We start from the raw sequence: 25,534 nt of genomic DNA, 5'->3' as shown, positions 1-25,534 counted from the left end.
CAGACAGAATCTACTGTTATCACACAGTGGGATCAGATTCTGCTGACCAGACCTGCATTTCCAGTTTTATCTCAGCTACAGGGCTCCAAGCTTTGTTTTGCCTTCAGTGAAAACAGCTGAAGAGATGGAACAATGTCTGTTTTTAAGCCAGTCAATAACAGTCTGCAAAGTGGCATCTCGCTCATGGATCATAAACTAACACTGAAAGCTGGAACGTGGCAAATGTGCAAATATTTGTTATAGCTGTGAATACGGTGTTTGGAGAATGGGCAGTGGCCTTGTGCGGATGCAGAAATGATTTTCAATATGTGAAAACCGCTAATGGACTGCAATATAACCACAATATAACACCCACAGGCTAAACAGGCTCGAAATGCAGATTCAAAAAGGAGCACCCCAGAGAAACTTCATTGGCATATTTATTTACATACAAAACTGTATGAATACCATGGAGATATTAGGTAACACTTTACTTTAAAGCTTCCTACCTCACGACACCTGCATAAACCAGCCTGACACACTGAAAATTCACTCAACTAGAAAGTTGGTTGTTATTTGCTGTCATTTTACTCCAGAAAGTGAGCAACTAAATTTTGCTAGAAAAATCAAAACACATACATGAGCACTGAATGACACTCAATGATACTTATTAATTATTTTGCATTTATAACGTATTTATATTTGTTCTGATTGTTAACTTACTTGAGTATCTGCCATGGGGCAGTGGTGGTTCGAAGGTTACATTGCAGGGTTGTGGGTTCAATATCTAGGTCCACTAAGCTGTCATTGTTGAGCCTGTGAGGAAGGTCCCTTTAACCCTCTCTGCTCCAGGGGGACGCTGTAGCATCGCCGACCATGTGCTCGGACTCCAGCTTTCTAAGCTGGGATGTGCAAAGACAAAAATTTCATTGTATTGTACAACTGTATTCATCTTCTTTTCCATGACAACAATGGGGGCCATCGGTTACTTTGTTCTATGTTGCCGCACAACAACCAGAATTTCAACACAAAGATGGAAGAAACAAACTTTTAAAAGTGAGCAAAATAAGGTGAATAGGCAGGGTTGGGTAGGAACAGAATACATTCAAAATCCATGTTCTCAACAGCGAGTTCAAATGCCTAATGGATATCCACTCTCCCTACACTGCACTGATACTGATATATAGGCACAAACAGAGAGACTCCACAGCAGATCCAACCCACCTAGCACTATTCTGTTAAAAAGACAGTTAAAAAAAAAATAAATAAAAAAAAAACAAAAAAAAACAATGAACAAAAAATCTGTTTGTTGAACTACGTCCCTACGTCAGCTCAATTCATCACAAATGACTTAAAAGGCATTAAGGACTCAAAAGACTATAAACTGTTTAAGATGTTTTCAAATTGAAGTGAAACACAAGTTCTTAATGAGACTGAGACAAAATTAGAGACTGGCACAGGACCATACACAGGGATGAGACAGGGATCAGAACAGGAACAGACACAGGCACAGAAACAAACACAGAGTTAAGCCCAGGACTGGCAAAAGGCTGAGGTGCAGTCTGAGGTGCCAGCCTGGGCACAGTTCTGGAGGCAGATGATGACGAGGCAGTGGTGGCTCAGCGGTTAGAGCTCCGGGATATCGATAACAGGGTTGTGGGTTCGATTCCCGGGCTCGGCAAGCTGCCACTGTTGGGCCCTTGAGCAAGGCCCTTTACCCTCTCTGCTCCCCGGGCGCTGGAGTTGGCTGCCCACCGCTCTGGGTGTGTGTGTGTACTCACTGCCCCTAACACATGTGTGTGTGTGAGTGTGTGTTCACTACCCTCTCTGCTCCCCGGGCGCTGGAGTTGGCTGCCCACCGCTCTGGGTGTGTGTGTGTGTACTCACTGCCCCTAACACATGTGTGTGTGTGAGTGTGTGTTCACTACCAGATGGGTTAAATGCGGAGGACACATTTCGCTGTACAGTGTACAGTGACAAATACGTGCACCTTTACCTTACCTGAAAATCGACCTAGGAGTGGATGGCTTGGCGCCACTGGCACTGGAGCAGAGACGACTGCCATTACTTAAGGGCAAATCATCCAGGGAGGGGGAGACCCAAGCAGGTTGCTTACTTCAACTTTTTCGGCTATGGGTAGTGGAGGTCTCCGGTGCCTCACACACTTAACCGAGAGGTTGGTTAGGAAGGGGAGTCCATCTAACATCATACCTGGCCCAGGGATTACCTGCTACATCCACTTTGTGAAGCTTGGAAGTGGAGGCAGATATAAATGCAGGTACTTTATTAAACAAAAGAAACAAACACGCTCCAGAGAAATACAAACTGGAAAACAAAAACATTGGGAAGCTAACAAAAGACATAAAAACACAGCTAACCATACAGCTAAGCTAACAAAAGAAACAGACAGAGACTAGAGAGGCCAAGACAAACAAAACGTGAACTGCCATGAACACACATGAATATGTATATGTACAAGACCAGATAAAGAAACACTGGAACAAAGCGACTACTTAAACACGGACCAACTCGGAACACCTGAGACTAACAAGATGGCAGGGCTACAAGGGAGACACAGGTGGGAACACTAATGACAAGGCGGGGCCAGGGCAGAGACAAGAAACAAACATAAACAAGTCAAGTCAAGTCATGAGGCTTAATTGTCATTTTAACTATATACAGAGTGCACAGTGAAACGAAACTACATTCCTCCAGGACCATGGTGCAACACAACACAGAAATAGTGCAAACAGACAGTACAAGACAATGCGACACAGAGACACAGACCAGGAAGGGAAAAAACACAGGCAAGACAAAGACACCTGTTACAGCTACAGGGAAAGTTGAGGTAAAGAAGAAATTATGTGATGATACACCCACAGGCTACATGATGATGGATGTCATGTTCTACACCCCCTAATGATTATATTTTTGTTAATTGGCAGAAACGTGACAATAAAATTCTTTTCTTTCTCTTTATTTGTATGTCACCCAGGAAAGCAATTGTGATCACTAATTGCATGTTAATGTTTGGATCATATTGCCTATATAAGTCCTTGTTAGACTAAACTGTACGTGTTTTACCTTCAGATTGGCATTTTTAAAGCAACTTACTCTTCACATAATAAAATATGCTGCAAACATTACATTTCACTCTTGCACTAACATGTAAATGAAGCTGCAATAGAAGGAATGGACATATTAGTCCATGTTTTATTTCACACAGTAAATTTCAGTTCCAAGGACTGTTCTGCAATAGTTCATGCCTAGAATTACCCTAACCAGGCAAGTCAACTGGCTGGTTGATGTGCATATCTGCTTCCTAAATGGACCTAAAAAAGCTATGAAATGAGGATCCAGGAAGATAATGTTACCAATTAATATATTATTTTTGCAAATGTATTTCTTAGTGTGACTTGGAGTGCCTACCCCTGTTCACACTTACACACAATAAAGTATAATAGATATTAAGCTAGTACTGGTAGCAAGTCTTTAATGGAAACATCAGAGATGTCAAGTAAATTTAAACTAAAATATAAATATTCACAAGAAACTCACTACATTTTAGAACAGGCTTGTTACTTTAAAAAAAAATCATCTTTTGATGCCACGTGTTTGAGGGAGTTCTGTGCATGGGGTCATGTGTCCTGGCATTAAAAAGCATTACAAATATACCTTGAAACTTTGGTTTGTGCCACAAAAATGATTATTGAGCCATACTGGTTCTGGATTTTGAAACCACTGTAGCAATCTGGCACTCTGTGAGCTCACATTCATAACAAGGTGTACAAAAACGCTCACTATGTTGTCGAATTCTGTTCCTTATAATAGTGCATGTACGTACTATGTCGTACTACGTACGACTAGGGCATAGTTTTGGACACAGGAAGTGTCACGGTTGAGTTCATCTTTAACTCAACATTTCAAGAAAGGTTTAAAATCAAGAAATTAGAAGCCCTTTTTTTTCCTAACTGGAATATTTGTACTTCCACCTCTGGATGATATGAGACCGAAACTTGCCTTAGAAAGCGTGACAGACTCAAAGCCTTTTCCCTGAAACCAGATACTAAAGGAATTTTTACAACCCCAAGCAAATGACAGACATGGAATTGGATATTTACTTCAAATATGCAGGAGTAATACTAACCCCTTAAACTGCTGCTTTAATAAACTTACAGTATGCATGATGGATTCTTCAGTATCTACTCCAAATATTGTTGCTATCCACTATGAATTATTAAATATCTACTCCACTTAGGAACCATCATGAATCATTCAGTATCAGCTATGAATTAGTAGGTTTGACAGTGAAAACTATAAACTGCAATAGGCCTAAACTGATTATGCCTTTTGGCTGAGCTTTCAGTAACATGTTCCTGTACATTTGTCTGTCTATTGAAAAGCTACATAAATGCCAAACTACTTAAGTTTTTTTAATTGATTAATTTATTTTTGGCCAAAAACAAATTACCCTTTACCCACTAACTTCCTGGAACTTTTCCGGTCTGTAGTCAGGCGTGATGGTGATTCATTGGTCTTTAGCATGTTTTGTGTGACGTTGTTTCACCAAACTTTAAATGTCAAACACATTCCTGAACTAATTATGAAGCTTACTCACAGTCTGACCTCGGAGTGGTCACACGCAGGCGGTGGAAATACCAGGGACAAGAAACTGCAGACAATAAGGGCTCTACAACAACAGGTGCATTTTCAGATTCGTGTCAACAAACTCATTTACTCAGCAGCCTGTTTTTCTCAGACATTTTTTGTGTATTTGTAATCAAAAAAATGACACGTCAAGAGTTGTGACAAGTTTTGCCGGCTGTAGTTCAAGGAAGAACTTGCTGCTTATTGTTTACTAACACTTAAATACATGAAATTGTACAGTTTTAAAGACCTTTTAAAGGTAGGAGTTTTGGGGTGCATTTTTCAGAGAAAGCTGTTTGCTTTACAACTTAACCACTAGCAAACTATCACCTTCCTATTTATTAGCCTTAACCATTTCTCTGTTGCAGTAGGGGGTTCCCACAAATTATGTAAATGTGTTTGGGTTACAATAGAAATAATTAAAAATGATGTTTATTACCTAAATATACAAACTTTCAGCTGTCCAAATTTCACCAAAACACAAATATCACCTTTTAAATGAACTGCTGTCTCAGAATTATTCAACCTCCTGAACAGAAGAGCACACATTCACAAATGAGATGGCAACTTGTTTGTTGCATCAGGTGTGCTTGAGATATCAAACATCAGTGAACATCAAATATGAAAGTTTGAATATATAGAAATGTGGCAAAATAAGTCAAAAGAGTTCTCCAAAAAGTTCAAAGAAGATCATTGACTTGCATAAACAATAAAAAAGTATATTAAAAAAAGGAAATGCACTAAATTAACTTTTGTGAACTATGCTTCCAACTGTATCTCCAGGAACAAAACCAGAAACACTGGCAACACTACCTGGACGTGGCAGAAAGGGAGACACATTATCGGAAGCAGTTGGTCAAATATAGCTCTAGACAAACTGCAAAAGGTTTGGTGGCAGTACTGAGGTTTCAGCTTGCACAGTAAGGCACATACTGCTGAAGCGCTGAAGCTCTCCATGCCCGTACTCCTCTACTGAACCAAAAGCACAAGAAAAGCCACAGAAGATTGGGATTGTGTTCTGTGGACTGATTAAACAAAACAGAAACTTTTCAGGCCTATAGATCAGCAGGATTGTCCTAGAAGAGAAAGAACAACGCATACGCTGCAAAGAAAACCTTGCCTACAGTGAAGCATGGTGGTGGCTCTGTGAATCTCTGCTTTGCCTTCTCTGGCACAGGAAACTTGCAGTATGTGGAGGGCAAGATGGATTCAATTAAGTATCAGGAAATCATGGAAGAAAACCTCTTGCCTTCTGTGAGAAAGCTGAAGCTTGGGTGTCACGGAACCTTGGGACAGGACAATGATCCCAAACAAGTCCACCAGGCCTTGGTTTCAGTTGCCAAGTCCTGGAACATTACGGCTTGATTGTCACAGTCACAGACTTGAACCCCAAAGAAAACCTTGAAGCAGGTGGTTGCAGCACGCAAACCCAATAATAACAAACTGGAGGCCACTGCCTATAAGGAATGAGCCTAGATTCCTCAGGAACACAGCCAGAGGCTGGTGTCTGGTTATACATCACATTTGCAGCAGGCCATAGCAGGAATAGGGTGCTCTACTAAGAACTAAAGATGAATAATTCTGAAACTGCAGTAGTCGTTAAAGGTGTAGTATTTGGGTTGAGCTATGTAAATCGTTCTTGTTGGATTGGTTTATTGCAAATAGGCAGAAAGTTTGGAAATTTTGGTTGAATAATTTCGACTGCAACCGTACATGCTTGGATGTAACACACAAACAAAAGAAACGGTAAACCCAATAAAGGCAGAGGGATGAAATACTGCACAGTGTCCTAAACTACTGCTATGTAGAATAAAACGCTTTAACAGCTTCACACATCAGTGTTGAACAATAAGCTCTTGCACACTCTCAGACACCCTTCCAGATAGCCCTGTGACTAGCCACTGGTATGTGTGGGTGTATACAGCACTAGAGAACAAACAGCTGTTTAGAACCTGCAGGTTTCACACGCATGGGACAGAAAAAAAGCCCTGTGGAAAAGGACTTTTGCCTTGGCTAATGTGGAATGTGAACACAGCACCACATAGTGGCAGATTTAATGCAAGTGCCTTTCTGCTTCTCTTCAGTACCATCTCTGCCAGGTGCATTGGGTTACAACTCCCTTGTCTCCAAAGTAAAGCATGGAAAGTGTAGGAGCTTCACTCCCTTCCAAAGTCTCACAGCCAGCCTGCAACACTGGTGATCTCTTGTGTAACAGAACATTTTATTTGTTCTACATCATTTTACACAATTTTAACATTCTTGAGGAGAAAACCAATGTCCTCTACATGGCAGATTGGTACCAACGTTGACTTTTGAAACACCCAAATAAAACAAACAAAAAAACCTTTCCCCGATGAGGAGGGGGAAAAGGGAAAAAAAAGCAACCCAAACCTGAAAAACATTGTACAAACATGAGAAATATTAGAAAACTATACACTGTTGAATGTGCTTCTTTTACAATCTCAAATGTTGTGTAAATATGCTCATAGCGACTTGCCTGCGTTCTGATTATTCAATTAAAAATGAATTTGAATATGAGATTTTCATTTTTATCGACACAGAGCATGCTGAAACGGGCGGGTGGTTTATGGTATGTTGCCTTTATATTTATAGGAGAAAAAAAAAAAAGGGGGGAGAACTGAAACCAAGAGCCTGAGAGATGAGACCAGAGTGCAGGCAGGAGGTCTTAAACGAGCAAACTGCGGAAGATGGCAGTTCCTTATCTGGTGTTAATGGCATTTACGAGGTGGGGCAGGGGGGAGACAACATGCCTCTGGAGAAAACACAGTCAAACACCAAAAACAAGAGAAAGCTTTGTCCCGTCATCAGAGTCCAGCATTAGTATTCCATGTCCTGGAGCAACTTTGTGTTTATTGTTCAGTCAATACGGAAATTCCAGTCCAAGTGTTGAAGTCAGTCTACGTTAAATATATATCAAACCAACAAATGATTGATATTTAGTTTAGTCCAGAAACAGAAACACAAGCCTCAGATAAGAAACTTGAAAACAAAACAAAAAAAAAGATAAAAATTAATGCAAGTTCCCGAACAGTTCCTTAGAAAGCATGACTGTGGATGGAGACACCAACCAGACTGCATTCGAGCGGTCACATGACCAATATTTAAATAAGATGCGCCATAGCGTTCGTTAATCTCCGCGATGCATGTTGGAGCAGCGGTAGCAGGGTGAGTGTGTAAGGTTGCGGCTGTCCACCCCACACGCGCGCGCAGAAACACGTGCATGTGCACTTCCGTCCCAATAAATACAAGCTCCTCTTCTACGTTAAACGTCCATCAGCACAAGAGCCAGTGCCAACACTTTAGTTAAGGACAGCAACTAGGGGCAGCAGTTTCATGCCTTGTAAGTCACTGGAGCTGATATCATCATAGATGTCTGTTTGTTTGTTTACCAACACAGCATTAGACAGAGTTGTGTGTTTGTGTGAGATCACACAGGCAGAAAGAAACAACAAAAAAAACAACAAAAAAACAAAAACAAAAAACAGTTTGCTCATGCAAATTCAGTTAGTTCCTAACTAATAATGAGCGGCTGTGAACGCACCACAGGCTACACAGCGGAAAAACCAGTGTGTGTATTCAAGAAAGAGGAGGGGAAAAAAAAAAAAGAAAAAAAAAAAAAAACAACAGGAGAAAACTCTACCCTCAGCGCTGCTTCCAAACACTCTTTAACGCTGATGATTATAGAGGTAGTTTCACATTTCAAAAGGGAGTTTTTTTTTATTATTATTTGGGACACCAGTGCCAATGTCTAATAATAATAATAATAATAATAATAATAAAAATAATAATCTGAAAACAAAAAAATAAAGAATGACAGTTCTTGCCTCATTTTAGGAGGGGGGGGGGGGGAACAAAAACACTAGAAGTCTATGTGAGACAGGGCAGAGTCACAACAGGATAATATTCCTGTAAGCTCCTACAGGATTACAGACGTTTCCTTATTCATCCACTCTTCTCTCCAAGTTGAATAAGTTGGGGGTAGCCCGGGGCACTGTATGAGCAGATGCAAGCAACTCTACGGGTTTGGAGAAGGTCCTTTATCCACCCAGAGTGAGAGTGAGAGTGAGAGTGAGAGAGAGAGAGAGAGAGAGAGAGAGAGAGAGAGAGAGAGAGAGAGAGAGAGAAAGAAAGAAAGAAAGAAAGAAAGAAAGAAAGAGAGAGGGAATATAAAAAAAACAACAAAAAAAAAAACAAACAAAAAAAAAAACGGAGAGGGAGAGAGAGTGAATGAAAAAGATAGAAAGAGTGTGTCGTGGCTCCAGGCAGGATGGAAGCAGCACCTGAAGCTTAGCTCGGTCACAGCTAGTTACAGTTGGAAGCCCTCCATTGGTCCCTCAGGCTGTTGGAAGATGTACTGGCCTTGGTTTTGATCCACCTGAGGAGCAATGTTGGCATCCTCCTCCTCAACGCCGAAGTAATGCTCAATCAGGTCGAAGGCCTTCTGGTAAATCTCCTGGTTCTCGTGGCTCTGGAGAAACTCAATCTTGTCTAGACCTTCAAAAAAACAACAACAAAAACAAACAAACAAACAAAAAAAAAACAACCAGTTAATGCTAATATGTGAAGCTCTGAATGCAACACTGCTGCCATCATGTGGTGTGATGTGGCATCATGTGACAATGACAGAGGCTGAATGACAAGTCATTGGAATATTAATGCGTTTTTGAAGCTGTTATTTTAAAGTAAAGAACAAAACTAATACTGCGAGTACATACCATAAGCCTCCTCGATGAGTGCGCAGTATGGGTTAATGCCGGTTCCATTCTGTTTGGACTCCTGTTCTCCAAGTCTGAGAATGTTCTCCAGGCCGTTCAGAGCAACCTGCACTATCTTGGAGTCCATCACCGTTAGAAGGTCACACATCGGCTTAATGCAGTTCAGAGACACCAGGTACCTGCACAATCAAATACTGTGTTTACTGTCTTGCTAAACTGAGTGCTAACTGACACTGCTACTAAACTCCAACACTATTGCAGAACAGCAGCTATTCAAACTGTAACCTGAAACTACCAAAGCTTCTTAATTCCACCTTACACACCGCCTACTGGTCTGTTTGGGGTATTATGGCGAGGTTAGTCTTTTAGTGTCAGTTCAGGAGCTAATTCAGAGAATCCAGACATGCTTAACATGCAGTTTAGAACATGCATTTTTACCACAATATGAGAGAGGAGAGTTTCTACTATACTTTTCATTCCTCCCCTATAGAGAAACGTATGAGGTATGTGACTGAACCTGATCTGCTCTGGAGTGCCCCCACTGGTGGCGTTTGTTATTGCCCACGCTGCTTCCTTTCTGGTGCGGAACTCTGCCTTCTGCAGGATCTCGATCAGCACAGGGAAAATGTTGGCATCGATAACCGTCTGCAAAGAAACAAACAGATAAATACACTCTACAAACTCTACCGTTAATCTGCTATTCTGCATTACAATTAATGTGTCCACCCAGGTCCCCATGTAAAAATACTTATCATGAAGGCCTTAAAGTAAACATTTTTCATACCAAGAGATACCCGCACATCCAAGTATGCTGTTGTAGAACTCATCTGCACGTTATTATTTGTTTGTTTGTCAAATTTGTCTCCCAATTTGGTAGTGCTAATTAACCTACCAGTTCGTAACTCCCCCTAGCTCTGGCAATGCTCCCGACAAGGGGAAGGTAATGACTTAACACGTCTCCACCGATACATGCAAAGCCAGCCTCTTTTTGAACTGCTGCCTATGCGGCATCCCCAGGCAGCCGACACATTTAAAGGAAAGCATGTGGTCCCCAGCTCCACTGATCAGTATTTCCAAGAAAAGTACTATGTTTATTATAAATGGTTCCAAATCAATCAATCAATGTACCCTGACCCTAGTGTGTACGTGAAATCGTACTGTGGTCTGCACCAGTATGAGAGGTGTATGTGTGTGTGTGTACCTGTATCTGCGCTCTGTTTCCAGCAGTGATGTTGGACACTGTCCAGCACGCCTCTTTCTTAATGGACTCTTTAGGGCTGCTGAGCAGGTGGAGCAGGCAGGGCAATGCTGAGCAATTCAAAATAACCTACAGCACCAGAACATCCGTACAGTACAACTTGTGTTATAGAATTATAAAACACAGTAAAATGCTACAGACACTAGAAAAAGGAGTGTTTGTGCACCTGGGTCTGAATATCATCTCCCGTCACAATGTTCCCCACAGCCCTCAGTGCAGGGGACACCACCTTATAATCACTGTGCCTGAGAACATGGGTAACATGACGATATTTTAAAGATATTATCAGTACTAATCATCAGAACTGCATGCTTTACTACAAAAAACTTGCACAGTTGCACTAGTACAGTTTACTAAGAAAATGAATAAATAAATAAAGATACAATATATCTACCATATCGCACCACCTAAACTTGTTTTGCATTATGACACATAAAATGGATGGGTGTGGGTGATTTTGTTTAATCATCCACAGAAGTCACCAAATCTGTGTGACATTTAAGCATAGTTTAAAACACTTTCTGAACATGCCACAATAATAAAGAACCTAAAAGGTTTCTGAGGTAATTGCTTACTTACAAAATAATGTACAAAATATGTATTTTAAAGGCTTCAGTAGTTACAGGCTTACCTATTTGTTGTGTTGCTCTGTTTGGCACAATATCAATATTTGATATGCACTTAAGTTGTTAAATAAGTCACTGATTCTTAAGATAAGGACTAAAACCAATGTTAACATGTGTTACAAATTATTATTAAAAATAATACAAATATTCATAAAGTTTAACTTTAGAGATCTGTGTGCGCCCATGAAATGTATTATTATTTTCTGAATCATTTTATTAGACGTTTATTAGAATGCAGGTTCTGTACTTGGTAAGTACATGCAAGTTGATCTATCCTCAGCAAGAGGCCACAATGTGAAACTATGTGAAATAACATAATACATAAAGTGAATGGATATATTTATATCCATAATTCTTAAAGTTGTGCCCTGACTTTTATTTTTGTTATTTACTTTAAGTCCATTCCTTAGTGAGTCAATTTTAAATACACTGTGATATAAAACTACAAGGCAAAACCAAATGATTTTAACTGATCAACAGCAATTTTGCATGTTTCTTGAGCAGTACAACATCTGATGAATATCTCTCTAAATACTTAAATACTGCAGACATTATGTCAGTTTATAGAACCACCTTAAAATACTGTTTTGCAAAAAAGGAAGCAATGTTTACATATACATATACAGTATTTTATGCTTTAGTCTTACTATATTGCAGTTTGTACATACTGCAACTGTTTCATGAACTACTACATGAACACTACATGAACACTACATGAAATCATTTTAAGGGGGGAAGCTAAAAACCTTGGAAATAAGATGAAAGTAAAATGTTGAGATCATGTGTACATAGATTTATGGCTTATTTTTTGTCAGAAGTAAAGTCCCAGTAATGCAAAAAATAAATAAATAAAATAAACAGCATGATGGCAGAATCTTAAAAAAAAAAAAAAAAAAAAAAGCATTTTTGGGCAATACCGCCCAGCACTACTGTGGACTGTGTGTGCTTGCTAGTGTTTAAGGTATCTCACATGAGCAGCTCCACCAGTCTCCTGCACACTCCCGAATCGATGACAGCCTGTATTTTGTCGTTCGGCCCATCTGACAGATAGGAGAGAGCCCAGCACGCATCCGCCAGCACATCTGGGTCACTGCTAAACAGCAGCCTGGACAGAACACTCAGACACGGAGACACCTGGGAAACGAGACAACCTGCTTAGAATGGATGTCAAAACAGCTGTTGACATTGTAGCAAAGATGCTTACGGGAATCCAGTAAAAAGACAAAAAATAAAAAAGAAAAATAAATAAAACGTGAAAAAACAAAAAGCAAGTGAGCAAGCCAAAGACAACAGTGGTAAGGAAAACCTCCCCCCAGGAAAACCTGGAGGAACCTGATAAAACACTGTATGGTACAGGCTGGAGCGTTGTAATGCAAAGTAGTAGGTTATGCGAATAACACACCAGTGCTTTGAGTGTGAAAAGGTTATTGGCGTTTTCCTAATCCATCAAATGAGCCGATTACCCATCCTTTCCTAACATGAAGTTTGTGGGTACTCCAGGAACCGGAGTGGAAATGACAGATCTAAACACTTCCTAATGTAGTAGGTAATGGGAAAAGGTACGAACTGGCCTGCAAGATTGTGGAAACGGTCAGAGAGGTGCTCCATGTATAACTGAATATTCTCACCTTAGCAAAGTCAGGGGGAGGGTTTTTCCCTCTGCAGAGATTAGACAGTGCCCACACAGCATTCCGGGTTGTGGTAAGACGATTCGATTTTGCGAGTAACCTACATTTAAAAAAAAAAAAAACACACACACACACACACACACACACACACACACACACACACACACACACACACACACACACCTTAACAGCATATACACTGTGTGCTAAATTATTAGACAAATGAGTATTTTGATCACATCATTCTTTTTATACTTGTCCTACTCCAAGCTCTATAGGTTTGAAAGTCAACTACCAATCAAGCAAATCAGGTGATGTGCATCTCTGTAATGAGAAAGGGTGTGGTCTAATGACATCAACACCCTATATAAGGTGCGCTTAATTATTAGGCAACTTTCTTTCCTTTGGCAAAATGGGTCAGAAGAGAGATTTGACGGACTCTGAAAAGTAAAAAATTGTGAGATGTCTTGCAGAGGGATGAAACACAAGATTGCAAGAAACGTGTTGGGAAAAAAAAAGGCGCAAAATAACTGCCCATGAATTGAGGAAAATCAAGCGTGAAGCTGCCAAGATGCCATTTGCCACCAGTTTTGCCATATTTCAGAGCTGCAACATTACTGGAGTATCAAAAAGCACAAGGTGTGCGATACTCAGGGACATGGCCAAGGTAAGGAAGGCTGAAAAACGACCACCTTTGAACAAGAAACACAAGATAAAACGTCAAGACTGGGCCAAGAAATATCTTAAGACTGATTTTTCTAAGGTTTTATGGACTGATGAAATGCGAGTGACTCTTGATGGGCCAGATGGATGGGCCCAAAACAGTACACCTCTCTGAACAGTGTCTGGGAGGCTGTGGTGTCTGCTGCACGCAATGTTGATCATAAACAGATCAAGCAACTGACAGAATCTATGAATGGAAGGCTTTTGAGTGTCATCGTATAGAAAGGTGGTTGTATTGGTCACTGATTTGTTTTTGGTTTTGGTTTTGAATGTCAGAAATGTTTATTTCTAAATTTTGTGTTATATTGGTTTACCTGGTGAAAATAAACAAGTGAGATGGGTATATATTTGTTTTTTATTAAGTTGCCTAATAATTCTGCACAGTAATAGTTACCTGCACAAACAGATATCCTCCTAAAATGGCCAAATAAAAAAAAACCACTCCAACTTCCAAAAATATTAAGCTTTGATATTTGAGTCTTTTGGGTTAATTGAGAACATAGTTGTTGTTCAACAATAAAAAGTATTTGTGTAATAGTTCTGCACACACTATATATAGCTGGTTCATATAACTGATTTCAGCATTCCATCATACCACTAAAATATGCTTTAATGAGATCCAAATACACCACTGCACAAAAAGATTTATTTATTTTTTTAATTAATTAATGCCATCCCAAAAGAGTAAAATCTGATACTGCAGTAAAGAGAGACAAACTTCCGGTTAATAGCCTTGATTTCAGCAGAAATATCACAGGTGGTGTCCACATACTTTTAGGGATGAACTGATTTGAAGGCAGTTATTTAAATGCAGCAATATCGTAATGCTAGTAAAAGTTAGAATTAATTAAAGTACAATTTAATTAGGTAAGAACTTTTATTTCTGGCAGGGCTAAAAGCACAGCTTCATTGTTTACACTCCACTACAGTGCAAACAGTTCTGTTAGTGTATTAGTTCCATTAGTGAGATTTACATCCCGACGTGCATCTGTGTAATACTCACTGCTGCAGAGATGGCAGGATGCCACAGTTAAGGACGAAATCTCTACACTCTGCATTGTCCCCCGCAATGTTTCCTAGTGCCCACACAGCCTGAAAATGCAGAAGCATAAGTTCAGAATCCTTCTTCAACAAGCCTACTTTAACAAAACAGTCCAATATTTCCTGGATTCTTTTGTCTAGTTTTTGTTTTAAGCGTGTTTTAAAATGAATATAGTACTGCATTTGCAGAATATGCACATGACATCTCAGCAAATGGAAATATCTTAATCTATTGTCAAATATAGGGATATAATACTACTATTTGACTTATTAAGCAATTGTATTCAGTTAAAAGGATCCTACTCTATTGACAGAGAAAAAACAAGATCTAGAAAGCGACAGGTCACCTGTTCCTGCACATCTTCGTACTCAGAGTTGAGCAGCTCAATGAAAATGGGCACAGCTCCCGTCTCTATCACCACCTTGGTGTGCAGGAACGTCCCTGAAGCGATGTTGGTCAGGGCCCAAGCAGCTTCAAACTGTCCACAACACAACAACATTAAACACAAGCTTTTTCTTTATTACAGCCTGTTTCTATGCAGCTGATACAAACATCAGACTTTCTATATGTAGAAAAATGAAGTGCATTATAGTCTCTGATGAGAAGAAAATAACCCAGAGGTCATGGGTTGACCTCTGGAGCGAACTAAAGCACACTGCAGAGGGTGAGAAGATTAATCCGTTGTGTCAGCACTGTATCAGGCCAGTCCTATTCCTGCACTGCATGTGATCCGTACAGTTTTCTCATCTTTTTACCTAATTTAAATAACCTTGTCATATGGCTCACACTTACACAGTACATGGTACTAAGTGCAAATGACTGAACACTTCGAAACTGCAAACTAGAGTCTTCTTGACGGCTCACCTGAAGGGTGCAGTTGTCGCTCCGCTTCAGGAACTCCACAAACCTGCTGACCACACCTGGAGTGAGGATTACCTCATCGATTGGTGGGTTGGGCTCTGCAAGAGTTCAGAAACATATGTTATTTGTTGTTTCTACAAAATAAGTACAAGAGTCACCATATAAACTAGGAAGGAGTCAAAAAGTTTATTATTAATAAAAATGTAGCCCAATGTTTATGGACACTTATTCTAATAAATGTATTCAGCTACTTTAAGCTGCAAACGTTGCTGACACAGATATGCCAATGTACACACAGCCTGTCTAGTCCCTGTGGATAGCTGTGGCCAATAGAATAGTACTCTCTGGAGCAGATAAACATGAAGCTATTGGCACCATGCCAAATACCAGACATGGGTTAGAAAGCTATAAAGCCCTCCAGCTTTAAGCCATGGAGCAGCAGATCTGTGTTCTCTGGAATGATTGTGGTCCAGTCAGTGCTTCTTTTTGGGTGGTAATCATGCTGAATTCAATCAAATCCTCACAGCAATGCTCCAAAACATAGTAGTCTTCCAGTTACTTCCAGAAAAGTAGGATTAACTCAAATTCAGAAGAAACAATTATTGAGCAGGTGTCCTAATACTTTTGTCTTTATAGGGTAACAGGATTTTCAATAAGCAAATTAACTTCATATTTATGATCTATGCGATGTCTGAACTCCATACTAGGAATGCACCAATTTAGGAACTGTGAGAAGATACTGATACAACATCTATATGGAACTTCTCCCCAAAGACAAATAATGCACAATGCAAATAAAGACATCTAGACCTTTATAAGGGGAAGACTTCACAAATTAAATATAATTTACATCTTAAATATAAACACAATAGAGATTAGACTGAACCTTTGGAGAGTAATTTTCTGAATTTCTGGGTCGCTATTAGCTGCTGGTCTGGGTCTTCAGAAAAGATCATCTGAACCATGTCTTGAGTTATAACTCCCTCCTGCAATAAAAAACAGCAGCAAAAACACTAAATATTCAACAGTAAGCACTAATACAAACCATTTTAGGTGTTCTTCTGAAGGACAGCCAGCATTTGCAGTTCCCATCCTACATTTTATGTATATATATTATTTAATCAGTCCTTCATTAAAGCGTATCCTGCTAGTGGAACTGAATCAATCAATACAGTGGCTCTGCACAGTGCTTTTCCTGCTCAAGCACATCTGCTTCACCTCAACAGCCAGGTTTAGCCATGTGATAAAGCAGGGAACTCAGCAAACTGTGCTGGACCTCGGCCCCAGGTCACCACCTCTGTTCTAACTGATATCTTAAATAACACTTGAACAGTATGAAAAATACTGAATAAAAATGACTAAAAAATAGTTGTTTCAGTCATTTTGTGCAATTCTGACTATTAATACCAAACTTACCCCAGATATAGGGACGGTGGAGCTGACATCAGGATCCTGAATGGGGCACTCCAGCATAGACTCGTCACCCGGCGGCACATAAACATTCCTCCTCTTGAAGAGCTGCAGTTCAGGAATCAAGATCGATCACCATGTTTCACACAGGCTCAGCAACACATTTTAAAAATGATACTTAGGGCTTTCAAAGAACTTTAGTTAGAGTGCACCAACATTGATTCAAAAAAGGTGTGCACCCCTGGGCAAATTACATGCATTGATATTTCTAAGTGTGAATAAGTGCTCTTCTTTACAGAGCCACACTTCCACACATATATAATTACTGTATATTTACTGAATTTAATAATATACAGAAAATAATAAAATGTCCTGTTTTAGACACAATTTCATTTATTACATTAGCTCACTGTTCTGCAAACTTTCACTGACAAGAGGTCAACCTATCAGTTATCTCTGGTGTTGAAATTGCAACAACCAAGCTTCAGTTACGTGCCAGCAACTAGAGATGGAAGTCTCCACTGGCTATGTATCGGCTTCGGCGGATTAGCAGCCTAAATATGTAAATATGCTGCAAATCTTTCTAGCTGACCCTGAGAGCTGGTCAGGTCATATTTGATCCATATTTGGTGAGTTGCTGCAGTGTGGTGAAAGGCCTCCTTAGTCACTATACTGTGCAGATGCTCATTTAACTGCTAGATAGCAATATGGACCTCACACACAGCTGCAGAAGTCCGATAAATACAGTGTAGAAATTCACTCCATGTGCAGAGCCAGTCTGATGATTTCACAGTGTTTGACTGAAACACAAATATTTGTAGAATGTGTATAACTGCCTCGGGGGAAGCAGAGTAAAGACTTTTATCATGACTAAATGAAAACCCCTCTCGAGAATCACTCAGCACATCAGAGTTGATCAGAACACAGCAGAACTAGCACACACTGCTCAGCCAATCAAACGTTTGGCAAAGACGTTTGGCAATCAGCATCTTCCCCAAAAACACTGATCAGGCCATCCCTACCAGCAACCCTTCTGACAAACATTAAATCAATGGTGTGCGTCCAAAGGCACAGGCATCAGAGGTGCGTGAATAAGCATCTGAATGATCTAGGAATCTCTCTGTTCTACTTTCACTTTCACAAAACAGAAAGTAACACTGCTTTTTGCTTGTTCTGTGATAAGTAAAAGCTAAGTTGTTTAGAGATTATTTGTAATTCTGAAACACACTATACCATGTCCAGTGAGTGCAAGCAAGACCTCAAATGAATGGGGGTGAAAGGAGATAAAAAAAAAAAAAAAGTATATTTCCATTTTTCTACAGCAGCTGAGATGCTAGCATTACTGCAACCGAGTGCTGATTAGTAGGAAAGCTGGCGATGGAGATTCACACTCACTGACGTCATCATTACTACATTAGATTACATTTTTACTTTTTTTTTGGAGTAAAAAAAAAGTTACTTTTTAAAAAGTCTTCATTGCTGAAACATTTGATGCTGTTCTGTACTTTTCGGGATGAAAATGATCAAACCTTTACAAACTTTGATTTTGCTCAAATGCTCCAAAGTAACACGTTCTGGACCTTCTCACGTCTGACAAACCCAGAAGACATTCTCAAGTGGCAATCCTCCTCTCTACCCACCTGTTCTTCTCTTTTCTGTTTCCGCAGCTGAATCCCCTCTTCCTCCCTTCGCCTCCTCATCTCCTGTGGGTTCAGGGCCTTATTCTTGTAGCTTTTCATTCGATAGCTCTCTTTTCCTGGACTTGCCATTTTGTCTGCGATCACAGTGGAAAAGACAATCAGAATTGCATGAAAATCTATTTAGTACTTTTTATTCAGTGTTTCTTATACAGATCAATTAAACAGGACTAATACCACGTTAGTTATTACATTAAGGATAGAACAGCATCATACCGGGTACCGCTAACAGCATGCCAGTATCAGGATCGGTATACCGGCACTAGTACTGAACCAAACCGCTCTTGCTATGCCAACAAAACTAGATTGTCATCCATTAAAACCTGTTCTTACTAGATTTAGGGCTAATCTGGGTCTGGCCAAATGCTCATATGAGTTTGATTTTTTTTCTAAAAATGAGCTACTAACAGCTGGTTTGTCATCAAGTGGGGCAACACGAAGATGAAATTTGCCTTCTTAATGGAATTTTCTGCTCCACCTTAACCCGTGCAGCAGTTAGCTAGCTAGCTACATTGTAGCGCCTGCAAGATGTAGCTGGCTAACTGCTGCACTATTTAAGGTGGAACGGACAATTCGACTAAGAAGGCAACTCCAGCCTTTTTGGAGCTTCAAACACCCCTCAAATCAGATGTAGGTGGGTGAGAAGGACAAGCCAAACAAATCGACTGTGAACACGGTGTTTTACACCGCAAAAAACACAGACATTTATCTGTTTTCCCCCGGTTTCGCAACCCAAATACACCCGCTTTGCTTGCTAGCTACGTCACTCCGCCAGTGCCCTCCATTCTCAGTGGGATTAAACCCTTAAACCACCCACTCGCCGATCCTAAAGCCACCTCAGCCAGTAGAGGAGTCTCACCTGTTTACTTTAAGCCTCCAATCCTGCGCGTTGTGTTGCTTTTTATATTTTATTCGTTATTCCTTTCCTCTCGCCTCCTTCCCGATTCACTCCGGCTGAGGAGGGCAATATGGCGTCCACAGGTTACGGACGAGAAGCGCGTCACTTCCCGCGATGATTCCGGCAGGTCAGGCGTGGAAAACGAAAATAAAAAAGAGTTTAGTTTCGTGAAACGAGAGCGGCTGCAAAAATCTCGCCTGCAAATATAATCGAGTAAGTATTGACACGATTTAGATATGCTGGAGGTTTATTTGTGGTTTAAGGCATCTCTGAATGTGTGCATAGGAACGTAATGCTGTAGCACTAGCTAGCTCATTCATTCAGCCTTTGTCGGTGGATGTAAACAAACATTTTCAGTCTCTAAAACAGCTTCGTTTGATTAAAAAGCTACATATTTTGGGACTTTTAGCACTTGGACCTGCATGTGTCAGTATCTATTGCGCTTTTTGTTACTTTGGAGAGGTAAAGTGCTTTGTAAAGAGTCTTTGGACAAGACAAAGGTGAGGTGTCACCAGTCGTAATTAGAAACTGGCAGCTGAATCCAAATTTGAAGCTTTATACGTTCATTAACTCTTCAAACTTTGTGTTAACACTTAGCAACCATGGGCTCCTCTAATCAACTTTCTAAATATCTGAAAACGTTAGGAAATGACGATTCAGGTGAACTATAGAGGTCTGGAAGATCAGGAAAACGTCTTGACATAACTGCTCGTAAGCTAGTAAAACTGTCAAATAAAAGAACCAAAAGCCAAGAACCTGCTTGGAGGTTAAGATTTAGCTGAGTGAAGAGTGTTGGTGGACTGTTTCACTGCAGCATTGCTGCCACAATGATCTTTATGGAAGAAAGAAGGAAAGCTTGCCTGTCACAAAACGTAATGTTTAAAGCATGCTGCAGAACATCTATAGAAGCCAAAAGAGTTCTGTGAACGGATGAGGTCAACACAACGAATCTGTCTGGAGAAAAAAGAAGAAACTGAACAATTTCATGAAAAGAACACCTTGTCAACTGTGAAGCATGGGTTGCTTTGGGGTTGTGTTGCTGCTAGTGTCATTTAAATTCTGCACAAGTGGAGGGAAGAATGGGTTCCACAAAATACCAGCAAATCCTGGACACAAATGTCAAAGCATTTTTTTAAAGGCTGAAGCTGAAAAGAGATTTGCTTCTGCAACAAGATAATGATCCAAGAAACAGTAGTTTTTTATATACTATAGTTTGATGTTATTGTTATACTGCCCCTGCCTCGTTACAAAATCACAGTTCTGGTATTGTGACACTTCTGTTTTGGGATACTTCGGAAACACGACTTGCTGAGTCACTGAGCCTTTTTCTGTTTATTACTTTCTCCACTGACAGAAGTTGTCCTGCCATGCCTGTGTGCGACATCTGCTGCCAAGAACTCGCGTCCGAATCGGACATGAGAACCCACCTTCTCCTGAGCCATCTGGAAAATGAGATGAGCTGTCCATTTTGCTCACTGTCTGGAGTCTCCTACGATGAGCTGAACTTCCACATTAGCACTGCGCACACAGAGATGGTTCTTCAGCGCACACCCACTGCAAAGTCTTTAGCAGACTGGGTGCCAGACCCCTCTAGAACAGATGACGCTAAATGGACAGTGGAAAATTCGCCAGTTCTTTGTAACTCCTGGAGGATTCCAGCTTCCCATCAGCCTTCAGGTCAGGACACTTTTGCAATGGCTAACAGGACAGCTGCTCCCAGTGCAGGAATTGCGCTCACTCAAGGTCAAGGAGCCCCATCCACGACCAAATCCTCACCTCCTGCAGCGACCATACCGAACATGTTAAAGAACCTCACAGAATCTGCGAAAGCACCCAGCGTCCACCCTAAGCACACTGAGGAATACGCAGCAAATCATCGCAAATCCAAGCAGAAGCGCCTGTCTTCCCCCAAGAAAGGTGTTTGTCACAGCTCTAAAAGATAACATAGTGAAATAGTGGCTTTTGTCTGGATGTGTTTGGTTATTTGTGGTTATTTTGTTGCAGAGAGGATGTTTTCCTGTCCGTTTTGCAGTCTGGTCTGCAGTGACTGCTTTATTCTTCAAGAACATGTCGAGCTGCATCTCCAGGACCAGGCTGTATCTGCATCTGAAGGTATTTTATACTGCTAACACTGAAAACTGAGGCAGCAGATGGGAAAGATGTCATGGAATTTGACTCTGTTTTCAGTATATTTAATGTGTATGTGCTGTTATGTTGTTTTCAGGTGCTGTTCCCGAAGCAGGGCCATCATCAGGGCAGGCGTGTTCATCAGCAAGAAATGAGAAATTGGGTAAGTAAAGATAATATACTGTGTCTAATTCAGCAGTACATCATGCATCTTAAATCAAACCCCATCTATGCCATGTCTAAACTCTTTTATGTTGAACTGGCAGGTTTACCGCTGTATGAGTGTCCACTATGTTCTGTGGCCTGTGTGGACAACAACTCACTGCAGGAGCATGTGGAGCTGCATCTGGACTACGGCACAGCCGCTGCTGCAGGTACACACAAATGCACACTGTCATCACTTTTTTTTTTACATAAGTTAAAACAAGGAAATGTTAGAGTTGCAGTAACAGCAAAAGTGTATAAATCACATATGGATCATATAATGATCATTATGATTAGAGAATGTGTATTAGATAGTAGACACATGTTCATTTGTGACATCCCAACCCTGCTATTGATGTGTAGTTGTACTATAATTTCTCAATAAAGAGTGAGAATATTTCAAACCAATAGAAATTGCAGTCAAATTTAGCTCTTGTATTACTTCTCAAGCCTATAATATAGGTATAATATATTTTTTTCTTTTCTTTACAGGGGACCTGTCTGGAGACTTGAGGTTGGCCAGGCAGCTCCAGGAGGAAGACGAGAAGAAGAGGAAGGCAGAAGAGGCCGAAAGGGAGAAAGAAGACTTCAAACAGCTGCAGGTAAACTGTATAACACATGAATACAAATAACATTGCAGCTCCATGCAGACAGGGCCACGGATACCGTATATGAAGCGCATATATGAAACCCCCTGTGTGAACTTCTGAAACCGACACCTGATGACCCCATAATCCGTGCAGAAGGTGTTTGGGCTGGACAACAGTGGTGGCTATCGCAGGCAGATGGAGCGGAATATGGAGCGAGCCGTGAGCCGAGGTCAGATGAATCCTGCAGAGTTTCACAGGAAACGAGCGGAAATGATGGAGTCACTGGCTTCAGGAGTAGATGATGGACGCAGCAGAACTGCTGGTCAGTGTAGTAGAGTGGATTGACAAAAGAATTTGTTCATATGTCCCAGTTCCACAATTTCCAACATTTACCCCAAATGTAGTCAGGCTGTTTGGTGTCTGAAGTTTGCTTCTTTGGTATTATACTGGAGCTATAGGGCAAATGTAACTAATCAGGTACCCCACTGATTACAATGGTGCTAACATGGTGTGTGTTATTGTATATCAGGTGTGTTAGAGGCGCTGTATGACTTTTATCAGCGTGAGGCTCGTGACACCGTCCACGTGTGGCTGTGTGCAGAAACTGACCACTACTCCAGCTCGGACGGAGACAAGGGCTGGGGCTGTGGCTACAGAAACTTTCAGATGCTTCTGTCAGCTCTGCAGAGGACAGAGGAGTACACTGCATTACACACACTACCAGGTACACTCTGTTCTTTCATTGCTGTAGCACCCTTTCTCATGCTCAGACTGTTGGTCTAGTCTGCTAAAACAGGAATTCTCATTGTCCTTCTGTTTAAATCAGATATATAGTTTAAAAGCTCCTACCTTTATTAATAGTAATGTTGGTAATTCTGTAATAGTTGTTCACTGTGTTTTTGACTCCCTGTTTTAGGCTCAATTCCCAGTATCCCACAAGTGCAGGCTCTGATTGAGGCAGCCTGGGCTGAGGGCATTGACCCCCAAGGGGCGTCCCACTTCAATAGGAAATTGAAGGGCACCCGAGCCTGGATCGGAGCCACTGAAATCTACAGCGTTCTCACTGCTCACAGAGTCAGGTATGCAATCCTCAATTTAGGATTGATCTTGATTGACTGAATAGGGTGTGTTAGATTTGGGATGGAGCTGGAATTTGCAAAAAGAAAAAGGGGATTGTAGACCACTGGTCTAAAACGGTGTTTCTAAACCTGAGTCCTGGATGCACCTAGCCCTGCACATTTATTGCTTTCCCTTCTCCCAGTACAGCTGATTCTACTAATTAGTTAATTAACAAGCTCTTTTAGAATTTCCAGTGGGAGTGTTAAAGCAGGGAAACCAGTAATTGTGTGCAGGGCAGGGTGCCTCCAAGACCAGGGTTGAGAAACACTGGTCTAAGCACTGCTGTTCTTAGCTGTTTGTGTTTTGTCGAAGTTGAAAAGTTTGGTTGTCTCCTCAGAGCCCGCATTGTGGATTTCCACCAGCCCACCGGCCCAGGAAACACACACCCCAGACTTTTTGAGTGGGTGAAAAACTATTTCTCCCACCACTCCAGCAGGGGTGCTAGACTGCCACCAAGAGTCGTGAAGACCAATCTACCACCCATCTACCTGCAACACCAAGGTACAGCTGCAGTGGATCAAAGTGGCTCAAACGTAGTCCAAGCACTAGAACCACAGTTTTCCGTTCTTCTCACTACTTTGAGAAGGGTTGTCTGGAAATGTCTGTTTATGGACCGTAGACACAGGAGGGGGCTCTGAAGGATTAGAGTGGTAAAAATAAAGCATTGAAATGGGATCTGGCTTAAAATAGCCAATACCTGATCCATTAAAATATGCCTGGATACTTGTGCTCATGGTTATTCTTTATCCATTTCCTTTGTTACATTGTTCTGTTCTATGGTTAAACCTGTATCCATTATCTACACTCCATTCCATTGTTGCGTGATGAGAAAAAATGTCCCATTACTGTCTGAATTATCTCACAGTGAATTCTGAAGATTAATTCAAATAATTATTTAAAACCTAAACAAATCCAACTTCATAATGTTCCACTGTTCGTCTAAAACCAAAGCTCCACCCCTGCACCCAGGTCACAGTCGCACCATTGTGGGAGTGGAAGAGCGGAAGAATGGGAGTGTATGTGTGCTGTTGTTGGATCCAGGCTGTCCTTCAGGGGAGATGAAGAAGCTGCTGAATTCCAACACTGCTGCAGCTTCAATCAGCCGCATGCGCAAATTCTCTGGCCACCTAAAACACACACAGTACCAGGTGGTGGTGGCGGAAGGGGTGTTAACTCTGGAGGAGAAAAGGGTAAGGGTCTGGTGAATTTTGGCTCCAGTTTGAGTGGTTGGTATCATTATATAACCATGTTCGAGTTTAGTAGCAGAGGCACTTTCATGCAGTGTAAGCTTAGTGTAGCTGTAATATATTACTTATTAATTACATGGAACATTCTGCCTATTCAATTTATCTTTAGACTTTAGTTTCTTATTTGGCCAATTTATGTTTATATGCACACTATAGTGATGTAACATTTAGTTTAATTAAACATCTTATTAGCCATCATGTCTATGGTAGTTGTGATCAGTACAAAGTACTGTTTGACTTGTTAACTCAGTGTGGTGTTCCATGTATTTCCCCCTCCCAGAACCGTATTCTGAACTCCAGGACATTGCATTCTGACAGAATTCCCTGACGTTCCTGCTTCAAACTGAAATGCTGCTAGTCTGGAATCTTAGTGAAACATGCTGTGATTTACTGGTTGGGAAATATTTGTTGTGTGTGTTTTATTTCTTTCCTAAGCTAATAAATGATTTTTTTTATACTTTGCATCATATGCTTAATTTGCAAAAAGTTTATTGCAATGCTATATTTAAAGCACGCAATCTTTAGATAAATAATTCAGAATCGGTACAAAAAAAAAACCCCAAAACAACCCCATTAGCTACACCATCTTATGTATGAAGAAGCCATTACTGATGCAATGGTCATTAAACAGCTGTCTAAACTTTTGTTTATCAGCAAAAATGGTTGAGGCTATGTATATATTGTACAAAACATTAAATTAATTGTGACAGGCCTATGTATGCTGAATAATTTAGAATATACA

General features: G+C 40.7%; 2 protein-coding genes across 3 annotated transcripts; one reads left to right on the top strand and one right to left on the bottom strand.

Annotated features, from left to right (window-relative positions):
• Positions 1–6,828: 6,828 nt before the first annotated feature.
• kpna5 (karyopherin alpha 5 (importin alpha 6)) lies at positions 6,829–19,578 on the bottom strand. Its single transcript, XM_072669463.1, has 14 exons — positions 19,467–19,578; positions 18,551–18,684; positions 16,917–17,018; positions 16,387–16,486; positions 15,504–15,598; positions 14,986–15,117; positions 14,601–14,689; positions 12,875–12,974; positions 12,217–12,380; positions 10,787–10,865; positions 10,564–10,689; positions 9,880–10,007; positions 9,363–9,541; positions 6,829–9,141 (listed from the first exon to the last, which is right to left on the bottom strand). The coding sequence occupies exons 2-14, from the start codon at positions 18,677–18,679 to the stop codon at positions 8,954–8,956; spliced, it is 1,611 nt and encodes a 536-aa protein (XP_072525564.1). The 5' UTR covers positions 18,680–18,684; positions 19,467–19,578; the 3' UTR covers positions 6,829–8,953.
• zufsp (zinc finger containing ubiquitin peptidase 1) lies at positions 19,569–25,246 on the top strand. 2 transcript variants are annotated; one of them, XM_072669461.1, is made up of 12 exons: positions 19,569–19,718; positions 20,860–21,422; positions 21,510–21,617; positions 21,730–21,795; positions 21,899–22,006; positions 22,329–22,438; positions 22,580–22,748; positions 22,956–23,150; positions 23,343–23,505; positions 23,883–24,046; positions 24,515–24,735; positions 25,073–25,246. In XM_072669461.1, exons 2-12 carry the CDS (start codon positions 20,873–20,875, stop codon positions 25,118–25,120), a joined length of 1,902 nt encoding a protein of 633 aa, XP_072525562.1. In that variant the 5' UTR covers positions 19,569–19,718; positions 20,860–20,872; the 3' UTR covers positions 25,121–25,246. The 2 variants fall into 2 exon arrangements, with proteins under 2 accessions (XP_072525562.1, XP_072525563.1); XM_072669462.1 differs by lacking the exon at positions 20,860–21,422.
• Positions 25,247–25,534: the final 288 nt, after the last annotated feature.

This window comes from Salminus brasiliensis, chromosome 23, assembly GCF_030463535.1.
Source record: "Salminus brasiliensis chromosome 23, fSalBra1.hap2, whole genome shotgun sequence".
NCBI lineage: Eukaryota > Metazoa > Chordata > Actinopteri > Characiformes > Bryconidae > Salminus > Salminus brasiliensis.
The sequence above is the reverse complement of the archived record's forward strand: the minus strand, read 5'-3'. Positions and strand labels throughout refer to the sequence as shown.

Bases quoted from the DNA above. Each gene is read 5' to 3' on its own strand.
- zufsp (XM_072669461.1), top strand. From the start codon at position 20,873: ATGCCTGTGTGCGACATCTGCTGCCAAGAACTCGCGTCCGAATCGGAC. The intron at 21,423-21,509 runs GTGTTTGTCACA...ATTTTGTTGCAG, and splicing joins CCTGTCTTCCCCCAAGAAAG to AGAGGATGTTTTCCTGTCCG. The intron at 23,151-23,342 runs GTACACTCTGTT...TCCCTGTTTTAG, and splicing joins TGCATTACACACACTACCAG to GCTCAATTCCCAGTATCCCA.
- kpna5 (XM_072669463.1), bottom strand. From the start codon at position 18,679: ATGGCAAGTCCAGGAAAAGAGAGCTATCGAATGAAAAGCTACAAGAAT. The intron at 14,690-14,985 runs GTGACCTGTCGC...CTGCATTTTCAG, and splicing joins ACGAAGATGTGCAGGAACAG to GCTGTGTGGGCACTAGGAAA. The intron at 12,975-14,600 runs GTGAGTATTACA...TTTTAAATGTAG, and splicing joins ATCCTGCCATCTCTGCAGCA to GTTACTCGCAAAATCGAATC.